At 41.2% G+C, this 19,324-nt stretch overlaps 1 protein-coding gene across 2 annotated transcripts in view; it reads right to left on the bottom strand.

Annotated features, from left to right (window-relative positions):
* The window catches only part of KDR (kinase insert domain receptor), a 46,546-nt gene extending 35,477 nt beyond the window's left edge, over window positions 1–11,069 (bottom strand). The window contains exons 1-5 of one of the 2 annotated variants that reach the window (XM_058722562.1): window positions 10,688–11,069; window positions 6,161–6,254; window positions 3,964–4,160; window positions 603–733; window positions 204–372 (exon numbers count right to left, since the gene is read on the bottom strand). In XM_058722562.1, coding sequence (XP_058578545.1) covers window positions 204–372; window positions 603–733; window positions 3,964–4,160; window positions 6,161–6,254; window positions 10,688–10,754 — 658 coding nt within the window. In that variant the 5' untranslated portion in view covers window positions 10,755–11,069. The remainder of the gene's footprint in view (window positions 1–203; window positions 373–602; window positions 734–3,963; window positions 4,161–6,160; window positions 6,255–10,687) is intronic. The other variant, XM_058722561.1, reaches the window with a different exon arrangement.
* Between the last annotated feature and the right edge of the window lie 8,255 nt (window positions 11,070–19,324).

The following is a 19,324-nucleotide window of genomic DNA, read 5'->3' as shown; positions in this document are numbered from 1 at the left end:
GAGAGGCGAAAAACTCAATTGCACAGAGGTTTATTTGGTAGAGAAGAGCAGATATAATGAATTGCGCCATACTAGATCTTGAATTAATATCTTTTTCAATATCCCTTGTCCTTCCCCCTATACTTTAATCTTCAGGATCTCAATATAGGAAGCCAATCTTTAATGTCTAATATTAATGATACGGAAAGAAACTGTCCACTTACCTACAACCACAACTATGTACATAATAGACTGGTAACTTTCATCATTAATTTTTGCTTCACAGAAGACCATGCCAGCATAGCTGATCATGTAGCTGGGGATAGTAAAGCCTTTCTTACTGTCCCAGGAAATTCTGTTACCATCAGGGACAAACCTCTTTTCTGGATACCTCTGGGTAGAGAAAGAAATGCCAAATATTGAATGAAGTGCTACCCAAAAGTGAAAACCATGTAAAATGATCACTAAAGAATTCATCAGTAAAGAATACAAATCGGCTTTATTTATTATCATGTTGGCCCTTCCCAAAGGATCTTTAACACACATGATTGATAATATATTATATAGAGGCTGCCCTTCTTATTATGAAAATATGAGAGATGATTGAAGAAGATGTAACTTACTGCACAAAGTGACACATTGAGGTTGGAAATGGACCCAAGACATGGAATCACCACAGTTTTGTTTTTGTTCTCAGTGATGTACACAACGCCATGTTGGTCGCTAACAGAAGCAATAAATGGAGACCTGTAATCTAAAAGAAAATCGAATTCCATTAGTTAATGGTACTCACTAGAAAAGTTGGTCTTGTTTCAAGTTCATAAACTCTAACCGGAGAAGTGAACGATTAAGAATGACATTTCACACCAGGCAAAGGAATCCACAGGTTGGTCTGCTGGCAACTATCCAGCTCCAGGGATATGTGGCTGTCGCAGTGTGTGTGTGTGTGTGTGTGTGTGTGTGTGTGTGTGTGTGTGTGTGAAAAATCTGAAAGAAAACTCCCAGAATAAAATTGACTCTTCTCCCTAGGATCGTCAACAAGTGGAGTATATTTTATAGGCTGCACATTTAAACAGATTGATCAGTACCATGTTTTTCAAAATGAAGAAGCATACTTCATTTTTCATAAATACTTTCATATACACATATGCATTCCTCATACACACTAAACATTTTTCAAGTACATAAATCTTAAAGTAATTTTTTTTAACTTTAAAGTAATTTTAAAGGTAAATGTGTACACTTTACCTACTGAGTTTTACTGATGTTAAAAAGAATTCATAGTCTTTCTTTAGGCAAATAATGTCTAAGTACCATGAAAATAAACTAATGGCTTCCAAAGGATCTTTAAAATAAGCAGAAAATAGCTAACCATTTTTGGATTCAATTACTCAAGAGAAAAATTTATGTGAGTATTTTAAGACTGTGAAGACTAGATATAAGATTAGTTATAAAATAATGTTCAATGGTTATTGAATTTAGCTTAGATTTCAGCAGTCATTAATATCTTCAATGACAAAAACTCAAAAAGCCACCGTGGCAAAAAGTGGGAAGAAAACAAAGGAGATTTTCATGTCATTCAAACATTGTTCATACAATGGGGGTTTTTTCTTGATTTTTTTTAATGTTTATTCATTTTTGAGAGAGACAGAAACAGAGCACAAGTGGGGGAGGGGCATAGAGCGATGGAGACACAGAATCTGAAGCAGGCTCCAGGCTCTGAGCTGTCAGCACAGAGCCCGACGCGGGGTTTGAACTCCAAACTGCAAGATCATGGCCTGAGCTGAAGTTGGATACTTAACCAACTGGGCCACCCAGGCGCCCCGGTTCATACAATGTTAATACACTACTGGGAAACTACTCCGTTCCCCAGAGATAGAGTCACTGTGGTGTGAAACTGCACTTGAAATCTCACAGAGATAATGGTTCATACTGCTATGCCCAACAAATGTGATCAAGCATTTACGGGGCCCTTCAGGGTGGTTGGTCCAAGTAGAGAAAGAGTTAATTAAACCAAGGAGAGAAAGGCAGCTAATTCCCTGCAACAGCAGAGGTTTGATTTCCTTCCCAGCTGGAAAGCACAGAAAGGCAGCCAATCCAGCCCACCACATGCCATACCCATTATCTTATGAGGCCAAGACCCACTTCCTGGCTCCATCCATTGCTGGAGGGAATGGGGTCAGAAGACTAAGGAAGTAAGGTAGGGATGGGGGGGGGGGCATTAAAGGGCTTTCCATAGGGAATACTTCAATCCTTTCTCTCTCATTGTTAAACCTCATGACCAAAATCTTGGACCGCTCACCTCCTAGAACATTAGACTTAGACAGGAAGCAGAATTTAATGGTATACTCAAAGACAGGCAGTGCACAAATAAACAGTGCCAGAGATTGCTACTTCTTAATATTACCTACCTTTTAGCCACATGCTATGAAATATTACCAAGCTTGCTTACAGAACAAGTCTTTGGAAGTTAAGTTAACCCCTTACGTAAGAATAAAGCTATTCAGTAAATCAATTCTATTTCAGTATTCCAAAAAAAGGAAATAAACAAAAGAAACCCAAACAACCACCCATCCTCTCAAAATAAAATATTTACTGTAACTCATGAAATGAATTTTCACATGTCTCCAGGTTTCCTGACTCGGGGAGAAGGAAATAACGAGATATTATGGGAGAGGTTCATCTTGTAGTACTTCCAGACAGGCTAAAAGCAGGAAATCCTTGCAATCTTCTGAGAAAGCCTGATCTCCCAAGACTGCCAGATCAAAAGGAGCCAGAAATTCTCGAAGATCTGAGCCCTGTCTCTCTCAAATTCTGCAAAGGAAGGAGGAGGGCACAGAAATCTACCTTGGACTGTGCTTACACTGGGCAAAAATAATTCTCAAATATTGTGCAGTCCAGGAGTGACATAACGTTATTTTGATGTAGTCTCCGGTCTTCCATTGCACTGACCATACTGAACTATTGAAATGTAAATGGAGAGACACAAGTGTGTTTCCCAAAGCTAATGAAATTCCTGTTCTGTAAAAGATGCTTCTGAAAATAAGTCTAAACCATCTTCGCCTGCCTCAAATCCTCTGGGATATAAAAAATATATATAAATGTATAAATAAAATGTCTTAACAGCTCATTTTCACTGTAAAGGAAAATACTTAGTATATCCAAGCAAAATACTACATAACACTTACCTTCCCCAAAATTATCTGACAGGATTATAACTAGGTTTGCATAGGAAAATTAAGGTAGTATAAGATTTTTGAAACACAAAAGAAAAAATCATTTATATCATAAATACTTAATACATGTAACATTGTGTTTTATTCTACACGGATGTTAAATTGACCTCCATGATGTCAATCCCAAATTGCAAACTCTAGAAAGATGTGGCACATCATCCAAGATCTCAGACCACACAAGTGAAGGAAAGAAACACTGTCCTTGAAACGCTCTTTGAGGTAGTGTCTTCATTTGCACAAGAGGATGAAAATTGTTTTTCACAAAGTAGAAGTGGGAAAAGAAAAGTTCTTAGGTAGAAAAAAAGCTTCAGCGCCCTTGGCTGTTTCCCGGTGCATTCTTGGGAAAATCTCCTACCCTGTTTTAGATAACCTATCTCTCCATTGAAACCTCTCCATAACTCACTCCTGAATCTTCCTTTTCAAGGATTGCAGGTTCTTTTTCTCAAACAACAGAAGGCTTTGTATAAATCCCCGTAGCCAATTGTGAACACAGATTTCCCTCAGAAACAAAGATCAGAACCACACCAAGTGGGCAACAGAGATGTCAACAGGGCCCAAGTTCCAGAACAAATCAGTGAGTCTTACCCTCGGGGGAAGCCTTGAGAGAGAATTTTGTGTATTCCTGTTGGCAGACAGCCTTTGGAGTGAGCCTTTTGTTGTACTCCATTGTACTCAATTCTGCTTTGCGCCTCTTGTGTTTTATAACTGGCAAATCAACTTGGGAAATGAATTCCATTTACCCACTTACCTTGAACATAGACGTAAATGACCGAGGCTACGTCAGTGTCCTGGTAGAAGCACTTGTAGGCTCCAGTATCATTTCCGATCACTTTTGGAATCGTGAGCGTCTTACAGAAGAAGCTGTCACTGCAGTCCGTCACCTCCACTCTCTTCTCAGAGCCACTCTGATTGTTGGGCCAGAGCCAGTCCAAGTCCCTCTGTCCCCTGAAAAATTAATTCCAGGGAAGTATTCATGTGAAATGCCACACTAGGAGACTGTTTCTAAGAAAACAGAAGGTTTTGGTTCTCAAACATCTATAAACTCAACAGACAGATTCACAGCCTTTTTTTACCAACAATGACAGGCTGGAGCCACCAATGACAAAAAGCCATGAACTCAGCTTCAGACATCACTGATAAGAATTCCTGGGTTTCCTATTAATTAACTCATTCACTCAACAAATATTCATTCAACATGTGCTACGTGCCACATGTTGACAAAGTCTAGGGATACAGCAGTGAACAAATCAGACAAAAATCTATGCCGTAATGGAACTTTAGTGTAGTTAGAAGAAACAGGCAATGACTTAGTGAGTAAACCTCTTTAAAGCCGAAATTCTTTAAAAGTAAGTAAAATATATGGTGTAAATAAAATGTAAGGCGGTGATAAGTACTATGGAGCAAATATAGAATATGCAAAGAGTTAAGAGTTCTGGAGGGATGGGGCTTGATGAAGCCATTTGAATGTAAGGAGGGACAGTGTTCCAGGCAGAGGGAACAGAAAATGTAAAGACCCTGGGGCAGGAGTATCTGGAGTATCAGGGGAATGGTAAGGAAGCCAGAGTGGTCAGATAAGAGTGGGCACACAGGACGGTAAGAAGTGAGGCTCTGAAGGAAGAGGGTGCAACTTTCTAAGAGCCTCGTAGCTCTTATGCAGGCTGCATTCAAACAAAGGTTATTTTCACTGCAGCACTTCCCTACAAAGCCCTATGAAAGACAGTCCACATAAAGAAGAATGCAACATCATTGATTCTTCTTTCAAAGAATCTGAAATTTCAATGAAGTTGCAGCTACATTAATGAAGTTACTTTAACACACTCCATAGCTTTTTTAGGACATAAGAAAAATTTTCTGAATGACTTTTAAAAGGGAATGAGGGATCTGTGGGGATTTTAAATAAGCTCTGTTATTGAGGATGGTTACAAGGAAAATCTAAGAAATATGTCTTCAAATAGCAAAGCTAGAGAAATAGCACTGTTACCGTGTTTTTTACTCGAGGGCTGGGTATTGGTGACCCACCCTTGATAAGGGGACAAGGGTATCCTTTACACCTCTGCAGTCTAAAATAGATCTGTGTCATTGTGGTGAACACCTGGTGTTCATCAAGCATTCTCAATGGCGGTAAGCTGCCCAAGATTCTTTGTGGACCCCCAGCTCTCTTCTCAAAGGGCAGCATCCCCTCCAGCCATCTCTCCACCTGTTTGTCTCTGCCAAAGACACACTGAGAGGTTCCTGCAAAGCCTCTGGGTCGCTACGTTAAACACCAAAGTCTTCTACCTTTCCTTCCGGGGCAGGGGCTGTAAGACAAACTTAAATGCTTCTTCTTCTTTTCAAAGAAGCCTGCTTCCCCAGTTAGCAAAAATCAAGCGCAGGACTTCTTGCTACCAAATGAGAAGAGAGGCATTCCACAACATCAAGCCAAAGCATGAAGTCCATTACTTGTGCAGAACACATACTCAGTAATATTAATGGCTGAATATTAAATTGCTACCCCAGTCATAATTTTATCATAAAATAAAATTCTCGGAAAACCATAAAATAAAATGTCCAAGAGCCATCCTGAATATAATAAATAGGGCCCAAATTCCTTCAACTGCATCCCTTAAGGATAAGTCCTCAATTCCACTTGTTTATCCAATATTTAATGAACGTCTATTATATGCTATATGCCAGGTGCTATTCTGCGTGTGTGTGTGTGTGTGTGTGTGTGTGTGTGTGTGTATGTGTGTGTGTGTTGGCAGAGGGCAGCAGAAAAAAATGCCAGCAAAATCATACAAAAATTGTGGGAGAAGTGCGTTCTCATTTTTTCATTATTAAATCATTTATTAGAAACCTCATCATATATAATTACATCTCTATTATAATTCTGCTTAAGGAAATTATTTTCCCTCAATAAACACTGAGTTACTTAACACAGGAAATCTGAATCTAAAATTAATCCTTACCTGCAAGTAATCTGAAGAGTTGTATTAGCCATAATTGTAAGTATGTCTTTTTGTATGCTGAGTCTGGGTGGATCAAGGGAAACACTAGGCAAACCTAGAAACAAATTAAATAAATGAATGTAGTTGCCATTGAGTCAGACCCAATAGGAAACACCTTCTATAAACAATGCACACTCTATACTTTAAAAGGCCTCTTCAGCAATTCATTGTGTAAAACTGTGAATTTACTTTTCACCATTCCCAGTAAAAGTTCACAAGCTGTGTCATAACAGGAAGAATGGGCAGATGGTCATAAACCAACACAAAAGTTCTGCAATTCACGGAGCTAGGGTGGAGTTCCTGTTTTCCTGCATTGCCAACTTCAAGGTCTTACAAAAGGATATAGGACATTGAAACCAAATGAACCTTCATCTGATGATCTCACTCCCTTGGGAAAGGACCCACTGACATTTCTTATAAAGCATAGGATGCACACATTTGACTAAATTGCTGATTAATGAATACTACTTAGAGAGATTTCTATACAGTTCGTCTATGTACCCTGAAGGGGGGAGGAGTGCCCCTGACATTGTCTCATTTTCCTTTATCAATTTTCTAGTGCCCTTCCTCTGGTAAATGAACTGCCAGAGTTGGAAGATGGTAGGTAAATTAAAACTAGTTGAGGGGCGCCTGGGTGGCTCAGTCGGTTAAGCGGCCAACTTCGGCTCAGGTCATGATCTCACGGTCCGTGAGTTCGAGCCCCGCGTCGGGCTCTGTGCTGACGGCTCGGAGCCTGAAGCCTGTTTCAGATTCTGTGTCTCCCTCTCTCTGACGCTCCCCTGTTCATGCTCTGTCTCTCCCTGTCTCAAAAATAAATAAAAATGTTAAAAAAAAGAAAAATTTAAAACTAGATGAGAAGAACTGAGGAAAAGAAAACATTTGCCAGTGTCCATGTAACATGCCCATTAATATACTTTTCCTCAGAGAATGAGACTAAAAAAGTATGATGCTAATGAATTACAATTGAGGAATCTCAACTTATTAAACAAAACTTTGAGCTTTCTGATACCAAGCTTGTAACACAAGAAAGCTGTCTTTACCTACAAATACAACGGGACAGATTCTCACCATGGGTCACTCCACAACAAGAAAAAACAGAGTTCTCTGTGAACAAAATGCAAAGAGCTAGTAAGTATTGAAAAACTGTCAGAGAAAGAAAAACTGCCCACCATGATAGGGCCTTAACTAATATCCAGATCTCCAAAACACCACCTTAAAAAGTGATGGATGCTGGGTAAGCACCAATCTTAATATGGTCCTTAAGTCGCATCAGCTAAGAACAAGTGAGTCTCTACCCAAAGAAAATGAAAACACTAATTCAAAAAGAGCCATGCACCCTTATGCTTATTGCAGCATTATTTATACTAGCCAAGATATGGAAATAACCCAAGTGTCCATCAATAGATGAATGGATAAGGAAGATGTGGTATATATACAAAGGAATATTACTCAGCCATAAAAAAGAATGAAATCTTGCCATGCGCAAGGACATGGATGGAGTTACAGAGTATTATTCTAAGTGAACTAAGTCAGAGAAAGACAAGTACCAAAGATTTCACCCATACGTAGAATTTAAGAAACAAAACAAATGAACAAGGAAAATCAAAAGAGACAAATAAACATACACTCTTAAATATGGAGAACAAACTGATGGTCGGTAGGGGGTAGATGAAATAGGCAAAGGGGATTAAGAATACACTTATCATGATGAGCACTGAGAAATGTATAGAATTATTGAATCACTATATTGTACACCTGAAACTAATATATCACTGTATGTTAATTACACTAGAATTTTCAAAATAAATAAATAAATAATTTTCAAAAGAGAACCGGTGATTCTCTAAGCCTAAACTGGCACTGATCTTGTTGGGTAAATAAGACAGTATTAGCAAATATGAAAAAGTATGAGTAAACAGAATGAGCACATACTGAGTGCAAATACCCAATATACTGAATCTGTGGACCCCAGTGTGAACAGCTACAGGTAAAATGAACAACTGATCACACATATTTCTACACACTCACCCAGATGTGCAAAATAGTTGCTGATATAATTGTAGATTTGTTGATCAATATCCTTGTTTTAAAAAAAAAAAACCCAGAAATTAAGTTATACCAATAAATCTCAGAAACTAATTGGTATTGGTACTGACTTGTGTTTGGGGTAGTAATTCTTAAACTTTAGGATGTGTAAGATATCCCTAGCCCTACAAATCTGCATTTTAACAAGTATTTCAGGTGACTTGATCATACATGGTCTACGGGACACTCTTGGACAGCTATTGATCTGGGATATCAGGATCAGTTAATCAGCATAGCATTTTTCAATATGGAAGGAAATAATTGCCCCAAAGTAGACAAACAATAAAGCAACGTGTTTAAAAGCAATAGAAAAGCCTCCCAACAATGGAGTCTCACTTTGTTTAAGAAAAGGAAAATGAAAACAACTCAGTTGGATGCGTACAAATATCAAACATGACTGGAAAGCACTAGGTTGAGAAACGTGTTGAAAACAGTAACTTAAAACAATTTGTACAATGATCCAAATGAGAAAGAGCCCATTATTTGGGCACATTTATGTGAGGAAAAAAAATGGTAGTAAAAGCAAAGTTCTAAATAGTTATGTTCACCCTACAGCCAAAACAAGAGTTCTTGAAGATCTCTCATAAATTATCATCACAGATTATCTCACACTCTAGCCACACTTTCTTATGTTAAAAAAATTCATTAAAGATATGTTCTCCATTCACAGGAAGCTAAGACAACACCACACTATTCTAGAGACGTGCACACAACAAAAATCTTTTTCAGCAAGACTGTATCAATAATGATAATTTCAAATTCATATCCGTAGACCAACCAACATTCAATTTTGTTTTGCTCCTTTAAGCTTCATTCATTTTCATTGGCAGGTTTAAGTTCTGCTCTTCAGAAATTCTGAAGAAATAACTCTAAGAAGCGCATATGTTGCTAGTCCATAAAAAGCCCTTCTATGTTCAAATCCCCTAACCAAAATTAATTCATGTGTGTGCTATTACCCTTCCAGCTCAAAGACAGGAAGGAAAAACAACAGTGCCTCTGTCTCTAGAATTTGATGGCACCAATTATAGTCCAATCCAATTAAGTAAGTCACACACTCCAAAAGGGCAACCTCATCATTATATTCAGGGCAACCCGATTACAGTTACACTGCTGCGCTATGAAACACCCCAGGCTTAGAAGCAACTCACTTCTTTGTGGGATACAGAACAACCACATGTTCCACACTGTAAAGGGGGAGAGAGACGTCTTGTCAGGGACAAATGAGTGTCCACGGCGAAGCTGGCCCTGGTGAACCAAGTCATTATCAAGAAAATTCAATAACTATAGACAGATGATCTTAACAGTGTACGAGTGTGTCTTTTTTAAGACTCTTTTATTTCAATATAAGGAACTTTCCCTGAATCATTTGACCTTTTTCCTTTTTTTTCCTTTTCTCCACCCTCTCTCCTTTCTCACCCTCCAAAGAGTGGAAATCTGGAAATCCGCAAACTGTGGCTACAGAAAAGAGATACAGAAGAGAGCGGGCAGGAGTGACGGGGAGCGCGAAGAGAGAAAGACAGACATTCATTGCACCAAGAGCATGTGTGTTCCTAATCCTGAAGGGGACTGAAATTTTAGGTGGCAAGGAAAGTGGCGAGTGGCGCTGTATCCAGGTACGGAGTCCCGCAGAGTAAGTTTTCAGATCGTGAACTTCTGATCATGCGCTTATCCCAAAGACCAAAGCTTTAAAAGATGTCACTCTTTTACATAAGAAGGTGAGTGTTTCTTGGAGACACTTTGGGAAGCTGTCACAATCCCGAGTCCGAGCCCAATTTCACCTTCTCTCTGCAAGGAGAGCGGCATCCCGCACCAAGCAAGGAAAAAGTTTCCCTCCCCGAAATGCAGCTCATACAAGTGGGTGTGTTTGTGGGTTCCAGCCAGAAGGGAACGGCACACCGGGGTCCCTGCTCAACTCCTACAGAGGCAGAGCCTAGTGCACGATTAGATCCGAGCGAACCGGCTTGCGCTCCCTGCAAGGCTTCCTTCCCCGAGTCCGGGCTAGTGCGGTGCGCCCAGCCGGACAGCGTTCCAGCGCCTGCTCCCGCCTGCGGGAACACCTCTCCCCTGCCAGCCCAGGGCGCCCGCCTTCCCACTCCCGCCTCCCGAAAGCCCGAGGGTGTGTCGGCTCCGCAGGACTTGCTCCAGCCGAGGCCCCTGTCGCAGACCAAAGTCGTGGAAAAGGAACTGCGCTCCGGAGACTACCGGCTCTCTGGATCATCTTGGGCCCACCAAAGAGCCTCAGTTTCCTCATTGGTAAATGAAAAACCACAAAGTGTCAAGTCACTTCCAACTCTCCAGCTCTCTGAGTCTGAGTTAGATCCGGCCTCCAGGACCTCTCCGCATCCCCATCTCTCCGCCCGCACCCGACCTCTCCGTGTTCCTTCTGGGGAGTGGGCTCCTTACCCACAGAGGCAGCCCGGGTCTCCACGCAGAACCACAGAACGACGGCCAGCAGCGCCTTGCTCTCCATCCCGCACCTCGCGCCGAGCGAGGTTCTGCCCAGAACTCGGGCGCCGGTTCTTTCTCCCCGGGCCTGCCGGGCGAAGAAGGCGCGGAGGTGGAACACGCGCCGCAGCGCAGGACTGTGAGGCGCAAAGGGGCGGGTGCTCTGGCTCCGGCCACGACTTGCAGGGGCGTCTGCGGGTGCCAGGAGGAGAGGAAATCCCGGCTGCGCTACAGCTCTGGGCTTTCTGCGCGCAAGTGATGCCCCGCGCGGGCAGAGGAAACACAACCATCCACCGCCTGCTCTCCCGGGGTCCCGGGACTCAGTGCCGGGTGGGAGCGGAGGCCGAAACTCTAGAGCTTGGGGGCGGGGTCTTGAGGGGCGGGGCCGGGGCGGGGCTCCCCTCTGCCGCAGGTCCCGCCTCTCAGCCGGGTACCGGGCCTGTATCCCCGGCTCCCCTTGCCCACTGCATCTCCCCGTCTCCCCGCTGGCCTGGGACTGCATCTGGCCCCGGGTCGCCCGAGGCAGAACGTCCCAGGTGCAACAACTCCGTTGTTTATCTCCGTAGAGATAAAATGTAGCCCGTAACGGCTTCTGAGAAACTCCAAGCTTCGGTAGGTTGAGGCCCTCCGAGATGAGGGTAGGGGTGCAGAAGGAGGGGACAGCGCCGTGAGCGCAGGCGAGGGACACCGAGCCTTCAGGAGGCGCGCCAGAATTTGGGACCGTCTTCAGCGCCCGCGCGTTCCGGTGGTGACTGGGCGACAGGCTGTGGATCAGCAGCAGCAGGTTGAAGCAACCAGGGAAAAGCAGATACAGAACCCAGGCGAATGCAGGATCGCAAACCGGCAGGCAGTGACTCCAGCCAGTACTGAGTGTTTTGCTTGGCCAGCAAAATTGTAGTTTAAAAATCTGAATCTGAATGTCTGTAGTCAGAATATACACATGCTCAGTTCTCCAAAGTTCCCCCTATTTCCTCTTATACCTGGCAGCTTCAAATGTTTTTAAGTTACCAGCCTAGCCCCCAAAGGCATTTAAATTTGAGACCCTGGCTTTCACCAAAAACCTGCATCAGGACTCCAGGGAGCTGTCGGTAGCCAGGGCCCTAGCATCGTGGCATGAGAGCCACCCATCCGTGAGTGAGTGAGTGAGTGACGTTCTCCTTGAGAAAGGGCTTTTGTCCACCGTGTTACCTGACAAGGACTACATGACTCCTCCTGGGCTTTTGAGCAGGCCCCTTTCCAGAACAGAGCTCCTAGCCAAAATACCCATAGGCCCAGGAGAAGAAGGGCGGCTTCACTGAAGCAATGAAGAGAATGCTCCCTGGTCCCAGACCCGGGGCATCCAGAACAGCTTACCAAACCTCTCCTCACACGACTCTCTCTGCATGTGTCGACTCCTTGTGGAGCTGTTTGGAGAAGGCAGATTCCTTTAGACATTTTTTTCCTTCTTTTCTCTCCATGCCTCCCCATACTTAGCAAGTGACATCGAACAACCCCCAACTTCATTAAATAGGGATCTTGCAGATCCCTCTGTCTTAAGGCACCATCCTTCAGGAGAGATGGAGAGGTAGAATTATTATTTCTGCATCTAGGCCAAACCCTGCTTCCTGAAATATACACCGTGAAGTGTTGCTTTTCTTCTTCTATGTTTATATTTGCTGTAGTTACTCTTCTGCTTTGCAGACTCCACAACTGAAACACTTTAATTCTGAAATACAATGAATGTCTATGCTTAAGATTTCTTATCATATGAAAAAGTTGAGACTGAAAAGCCCTTCTTCAGCAGAGGCAAGCCTTTCACCTTTTTATTTTTTCCCAAGCAAATGTTATGCACATATAGGTATAGGTGTATCGCCAAGGGTGGCCCTGGTATAAATACCATGTTGACATCTTTCACTTTAAATTAGAACTTGAAGCTCACTCTACATTGACCCATAAGGTTCCATTTTATTCTTTTTAATAGTGACACGATGCTCCACTGTAGAGATGTACTCATATTTAATCTAGGAGGTAATTATATTTGTCAGAGTCAGGAGTATCCTTAAAGAATCCCCTCCCTTCCTGCTAGTAAACTTAGCAAATAAAGCAGGACCTGACAAAGCTGGATGGGGGTGGGGGGAGGGCAAGGGGAGGGGGGGTGGAAACTGGTTTGAAGGAGGCCATTTCTTTCCATTTCTATCTCCAAACAATTCTTTAGGCTCAGGCTTATTTACAATTCATGACACTTCCTCTTCCAGGTCTCACTTAGGAAGATAGTGTCTCCTCCCAATGCAAACCAGAAACTGCAGGCCCATGGTAATAGCCCCCTTTAGCAGTCTTAGAGGAAATGATGCGTCTTTGATGGTCACAAGACCAGAATTTGGCAGGGTTGCAATGAAATCAGTCTACCACATTCCCTCCCACACAGTACTTAGAAGTGCCTTATGTTCATGAAAAATGACAAAATCTGTTTTTTTGTTTCTCTTTTTTTTTTTTTTTTTGAAAAAGGTCTAGTCATTGGGCAACACCCTCCCATTATGTGGTACCACTGGAGTGATTTTGTGAGTTAATCCTGCAGTACAGGTACACCCACCCCCCTATCAAAGTGCCCAAGTGTATTCAGTGCTCCTAGATGGGATTCGGACACATTTGGGAGTGAGGCAGCAGAGCGTCACTAAGTGCAGACCCTGGGGCCACACTAACTGGACTTAAGCCCCCTTACTATCCATGTGATCTTGACCCACTTACTGGTTGCCTACCTATGAAACATGAAGGATGATAATAGTACCTTCTTTGTTGGTTTTTTTGGTAAGAATTCAATGAGTTACTGCATGTAAGGCACTTAGAATAGGACCTAACAGCTGGTGAGCCCAGACCTAGCACATAGTCAGCATCTGATACAGTGGGAAGCAGTCTGTGAAGGTCAGTCATACCACAGTGCGTGGCCTCCATCATGCTACAGAGCTCTACACTGCAAATAAGGCTCATTAATCTGCAATGGCCATTTTTGAGCACCTACTATGTGCTAGCACTATAATAGAGACTAGAGTGACAATGGTGAAAATAAAGGCAATATGAGCATAAATGAGCGGTCATCACGTAGCTCCATCCAGGGCAAATTTAACTTAATCACGGAGTGCTCTGTATTCCAGCCACTTCTTTGGGTTTTGTGTACACAGAATATACATTGTTCGTATCACCAGAGCACCCTACATAAATTATACTCTGTGATGCCAAATTTGGTTCTGGCACCACAAGTATTTTGGACTTCACATGTTAAAGTAAGACTACCAAAGTTTAATAATTGTGGAAGTTGGATGCCAAGTATGTATGAGTTCATTTTACTACTGCCTTTACTTTTACATACTTAAAATTTGCTGTGATAAAAAAAATTTGTTTTAAGTAGCTATAACCAAATTGATGCCTGATCTATTACATTATCACTAACTTTTCCACTGTCGGTGTCTTGACATTACTTCTAGGAAACGGTTGAGGCAAAGAGGCAGATGGATGAGAATTTGCACTTTTTACTTCGTATGTTTCTATAACACTTTGTCAAAAGGAGAAAGTGTTACTTTTACAGATAAAAAATATAAATCAAGATCAACTCTATGTTCTATTTTCAAATACTGCCATTTGTCGATTACATATTTGCATAACACTTTCTCGTGTTTACTTCATTTAATTTGTTTCCAATATTCATTTATGCTGTAACTTACCAGAGCCTGTGACGACCTTGCCAGATGTTGGCTTGATTTCATAGCTTGTCAGTACTCATGACTATCATACCCTTCATCTCTCATTCACCTTCCTTACACACTTATATTTATTTCACTGTCTGTGTGACTTATATCTTTAACTTAAACTCAAAATAAACTTGTATGTTCGAGGGAAAAAGGCTATGGCACCACAAAGCAGGCTATTCCTATCAGTGGATATGCAATATGCAATATCCTATTGCATATTCCTATCAGTGGTTGGCTTTATTCGTAAAGTCTTACATCCTAATAAAATAAAGCAAACTCCTCATCCTTTTTGTGAAACATGAAACAGAATTTCATTAGTTGTCACCTGCAAAGGAAAAATCCCAGTTAAATATAGATGTCTATGTGCACTCCTGAAACTATCCCATATAGTTTTTTATTAGATCTTACATAAGGATTAATACAACACTTTTTTTACATGTAGAAAGCATGCAGGGAATTCAAATAATTAACTGAAAATTCACACAGCACGGAGACGGAAGTTAGAAAATAACAAAAGCTGACAACACTCATTGAGCACATCCTTTGAGCAGGCACTGTTCTGAATACTTCATCCCTTGCTTTATCCTTACAACTTCCCAAGAGGGCAGCAAGCACTATTAGCAATTCTTAGTGAAGAAGAAAAGTAAAAACAAGAAATCATTTATTTTTAACTAACTACTTGAGTATTCCTTTGCCTTCCTAAAAGTCTTGCCAAAAAAGTTGTCTTATTTGTTTGCAAACAATTGATGCATAGTTTGCTCACCATTAGTTAATGACCTGATAAAAGTCAAGATGTTTTTTGGGCTTTTAAAGAAGGAGGGGCGCCTGGGTGGTTCAGTCAATTACATGTCCAACTTCAGTTCAGGTCATGAATTCGAGCCCCACATCAGGCTCTATGTCGACAGCTCAGAGCCTAAAGCCTGCTTCAGATTCTGTGTCCCCCTCTCTCTCTGCCTCTCCAGCGCTCTTGCCATGTCTGTCTCTCAAGGGTGAATAAACGTAAAAAAAAAAATTTTTTTAAAAGAAGAGAAGGAGAAAGAGATTTGGGGAACACTTATTATGTGCCAGGTACTTTCCTTGGATTATCTTACTTTAATGTTCACAGTAAGAAGGCCATCTCAATGTAGAAGATGCTGTAATTATTCTCATAGTGGCTTGTGGCAGGGGCGAGGAGTGAGATTCACGAGGTTTAACTCTTCTATAATTTGACAACAAATGATAGAATCAGAACTGAAAGGCAGAGAGGTATTAAACATTTAAGGCAGACCCCTCCAAGCACATAGATACAGCTTCTTACTGAGGGCAGGTCCCTTCCAAGGGATGACGCTGAGTCAGTCAACACCAGTGGCTTCCTCAGCCTCTCTAGGATGATCACTTCCATTTTCCTGAGCAGATGGAAAGCCAAGGGTGACTTAGAGAATCACTCTCAGACAAATGACCAAGAAAGAATGAAAGGCAGGTAATTAGATCTCCCCATCACCCACCCCAGGAGTCCCAGCTTGGCTGATCTTCACTTTCTACCCAACCTCTGTACCACTGATCTTTTCCTCTAAAGAAAGGTAGCTATTCCTATATACATAACCATTTGTGCATTTAGGGCACTTCTTTTCCATCATGGATTTTTTTTATCGTTTAGTCTCCTAGGAAACCTTTATTCAACCTTCATTACGCAGCTCAAATGTCCTTCCCAAGTGGTATGTTTTAGTATTTTGTTCAGCTGTTTTCTTCGATTGAAATCTTCCCAGAAGAAATAGGCAGGGTTTAAATCTTACCTGAGCAGGTAGTTGAGTTTAAAAGGATGGTTGTTAAGAAGCTCCTGGGTGGCTCAGCCTATTAAGCAGCTCGGATCATGATCTCATGGTTTCGTGGGTTCAAGACCAACGTTGGGCTCTGTGACAGTACAGAGCCTGCTTGGGATTCTCTCTCTCCTCTCTCTCTCTGCCCCTACCCTGCTCGCTCATGTCCACACGCTCTATCTCTCTCAAAAATAAATAAATAAGCTTAAAAATAAAACTTTAAAAGAATGGTTGCTAAGTTTTAATAAGAATGGTGAAATCCATGATGATGATGCTTATTTAATAAAATATATCTTGTCTACTACAGACTTACAGTGATATGTCTAATTAAATAGAGCTATTGTCAAAGAAACTATGGGGTGAAAATTGTATGTGCTAGCTATGTATGTAGTATGTATCTTACATGATAATTCTTAAATTCACATTTATTTTTTTTTTTTAATGTTTATTTATTTTTGAGAGAGAGAGAGAGAGAGACAGAGCATGAGTGGGGGAGGGGCAGAGAGAGGAGACACAGAATCCGAAGCAGCTCCTGAGCTGTCAGCACAGAGCCCGATTGGGGGCTCAAACTCATGAACCGTGAGATTGTGACCAGAGCTGAAGTCAGACGCTTAACCGACTGAGCCACCCAGGTGCCCCTTAAATTCACATTTAAATAATGGTCATACATTTAATAAATATATCCAGAGCTATACTGAGTTTATACTTTGTCCTAGACAAAATAATATTTTGTTATTCACAGAGCTAGGAAATTTCTTTCCTTGTCCTATGTACACACAGCACTTCTATGATATGATATATCATACATAATATAGTCATATGTTTATATGAATGATTCTCCCTCAAAAGCCGAAATTAGATCAAATTCATTTTGCATTGTCAGCACCTAACAGCATCTGTGCATACTCACTTCTCATAACATGGACAAATTCCAAATAATTTTTGTCATTTTCTTTTCTGGTGGTCTTTGTTTCTGCTTTGCTTTCCCCCTCCCTAGAATCACATGCCTCTTGGGTATCCATCACAGTTATCTTTACAGAGAGTGAGTCGTTGACATAAGGAGAACTCTACAACGGCAGCATAGACACAAACAGAATGAAAAAGGTCTTAATTTATTAAGCCGTGGTGACTGGAGTTTCGTTTTTGATTTTGAGTAATGAGGGAAAGAAAAAAAGTGTTTATTAGATTTGCATGTTCTGTGCAAGAAATGTGTGATTTGAATTTCACGTCTGTGCCTTTTGCAGATTGTAACCATTTTCCAGTGAATTAAGACCATCTCCCCCTTTGAAAGCTTATCGAAATTTTCAAGAACTGAAGAGTGAATTTAAAAAAAAAAAGCCTTTGTTTCCCAGAGAATTGTTACAAGTCACTCATCCTTCACAGGAAAAATGTATACACTTCCAACCTAGTTATATGTGTTTGCAAACGTGAAAAATCCTATTCACATGTTGACAGAAGAGAGTGTTTCCCAGTAATGTCACCTCACCAGCATTAAGAGCTAGTCCATGACAGCAGAAAAGTTTTATGTTCTTTGTATATAAATATAGTCTCTAGACTTTCCAAAACATTGGTGAGTAGTCCCTTGAGACACAAATAAAAATTCTCTGAACAGTGTTTCTGAATGTTCATTTCTAATACTTCACTACCTTGGTATACATAAAAGAGAAAGAAAGAAAGAAAGAAAGAAAGAAAGAAAGAAAGAAAGAAAGAAAGAAAGAAAGAAAGAAAGAAAGAAAGAAAGAAAGAAAAAGAAAGAATAGAGGGAGGGAGGAAGGAAGGAAGAGAAAGAAAGAAAGAAAGAAAGAAAGAAAGAAAGAAAGAAGAAAGAGAAAGGAAAGAAAGAAAGAAAGAAAGAAAGAAAGAAAGAAAGAAAGAAAGAAAAGAAGGAAGGAAGGAAAAGAAGGAAAGAAAGAAACAACTCACCAAGGAAAACCTCACACAGAGGGAAATTTTTAAATAAGATAAAAAATACAAACTCAGATCTAACTGATAATCATCCAAAAATTGGTCAGGCTGGTTATAGGCAGATGAAAGGCCATAAGGGAGTCATTTCATGCATCTGACCACATAATATAAATAGAAGTTCCAGATGTGGAGAAAATGAGTCTAGTAACAAAGCAACACATCGAAAATATTAGACATTAAAATGGTCTTTGGATTGTATACAAAAAACACATACATTTTCTTACCCTAAGACAGCTTGACCCTGTTTTTCTCTAAAGCTACTTTGTGGTCTATTACTTTTACCTTTCCTTCATCAGAGAAGCTCTCGAAAGAGCAGAGGTCATCCTTCACCTTCTCTCCTCAAGCACAATAGCTTCTTCTAGGTCTTGACCTTGCCCAGCATCTCCACACCATCCATTCCCCTGTCCACCCCCTGCTGAAGCTCCACCTTTGTTGGACGTTCCTAATATTGTACATGCCTACCTCTCCATCCAACCCCCTTCAGGAAAGTGGGCTCCTTTGCTCCACCCTAAACATAGGGAATCTCCACATCTACTTCGGTCATTGTCCTGTGTGCTTTTCCATGACTTTCTCAGGGATCTCATCCTCCTTTGTGCCATCAGTTATTTCCTTTGTGGGAATCACTTGCAAAATTATGTTTTCCAGCTCTGATTTCCTGCTGTAACTCCAGACTCTCATCTCCAACCCTTCCTACACATCTCCAAGTGTATGTTCCACTGGTCTCTAAAATTCAATGTATTCAAAACTGAACTCTTTGTCTCTCTACTCCAGCTTTCTCAAGTGCAGAGTCCTTCTAGACACTTATACTTCATATCTTGCAGGCATGAATATTCCCCTGCCTTTCCCCTTCCACCCAAATTCAATCTGGACTGCATTCTTTACGTCTCTCATATTCCACCCCCACTTTTTGTTCATCAGACTGCCCTGATTCATGAATTCATGACCATTTTTTCTTTGTCCTGGAATATTCCAATCCATCCATCACTCTGCTGCCAGAGTTATCTTTCTAAAACACAAGGTTTAGCTGTCTTTTATCTTTGACAGTTGGCATTTACACACAGCATAAAGCCCCAAACCCTAAGCCTGGTGTTCAAAGGCTTCATTCTTTGTCT

The sequence above is a fragment of the Neofelis nebulosa genome, chromosome 3, assembly GCF_028018385.1.
Source record: "Neofelis nebulosa isolate mNeoNeb1 chromosome 3, mNeoNeb1.pri, whole genome shotgun sequence".
NCBI lineage: Eukaryota > Metazoa > Chordata > Mammalia > Carnivora > Felidae > Neofelis > Neofelis nebulosa.
Note: the sequence above shows the minus strand (reverse complement) of the source record. Positions and strands in the feature narration are given on the sequence as shown.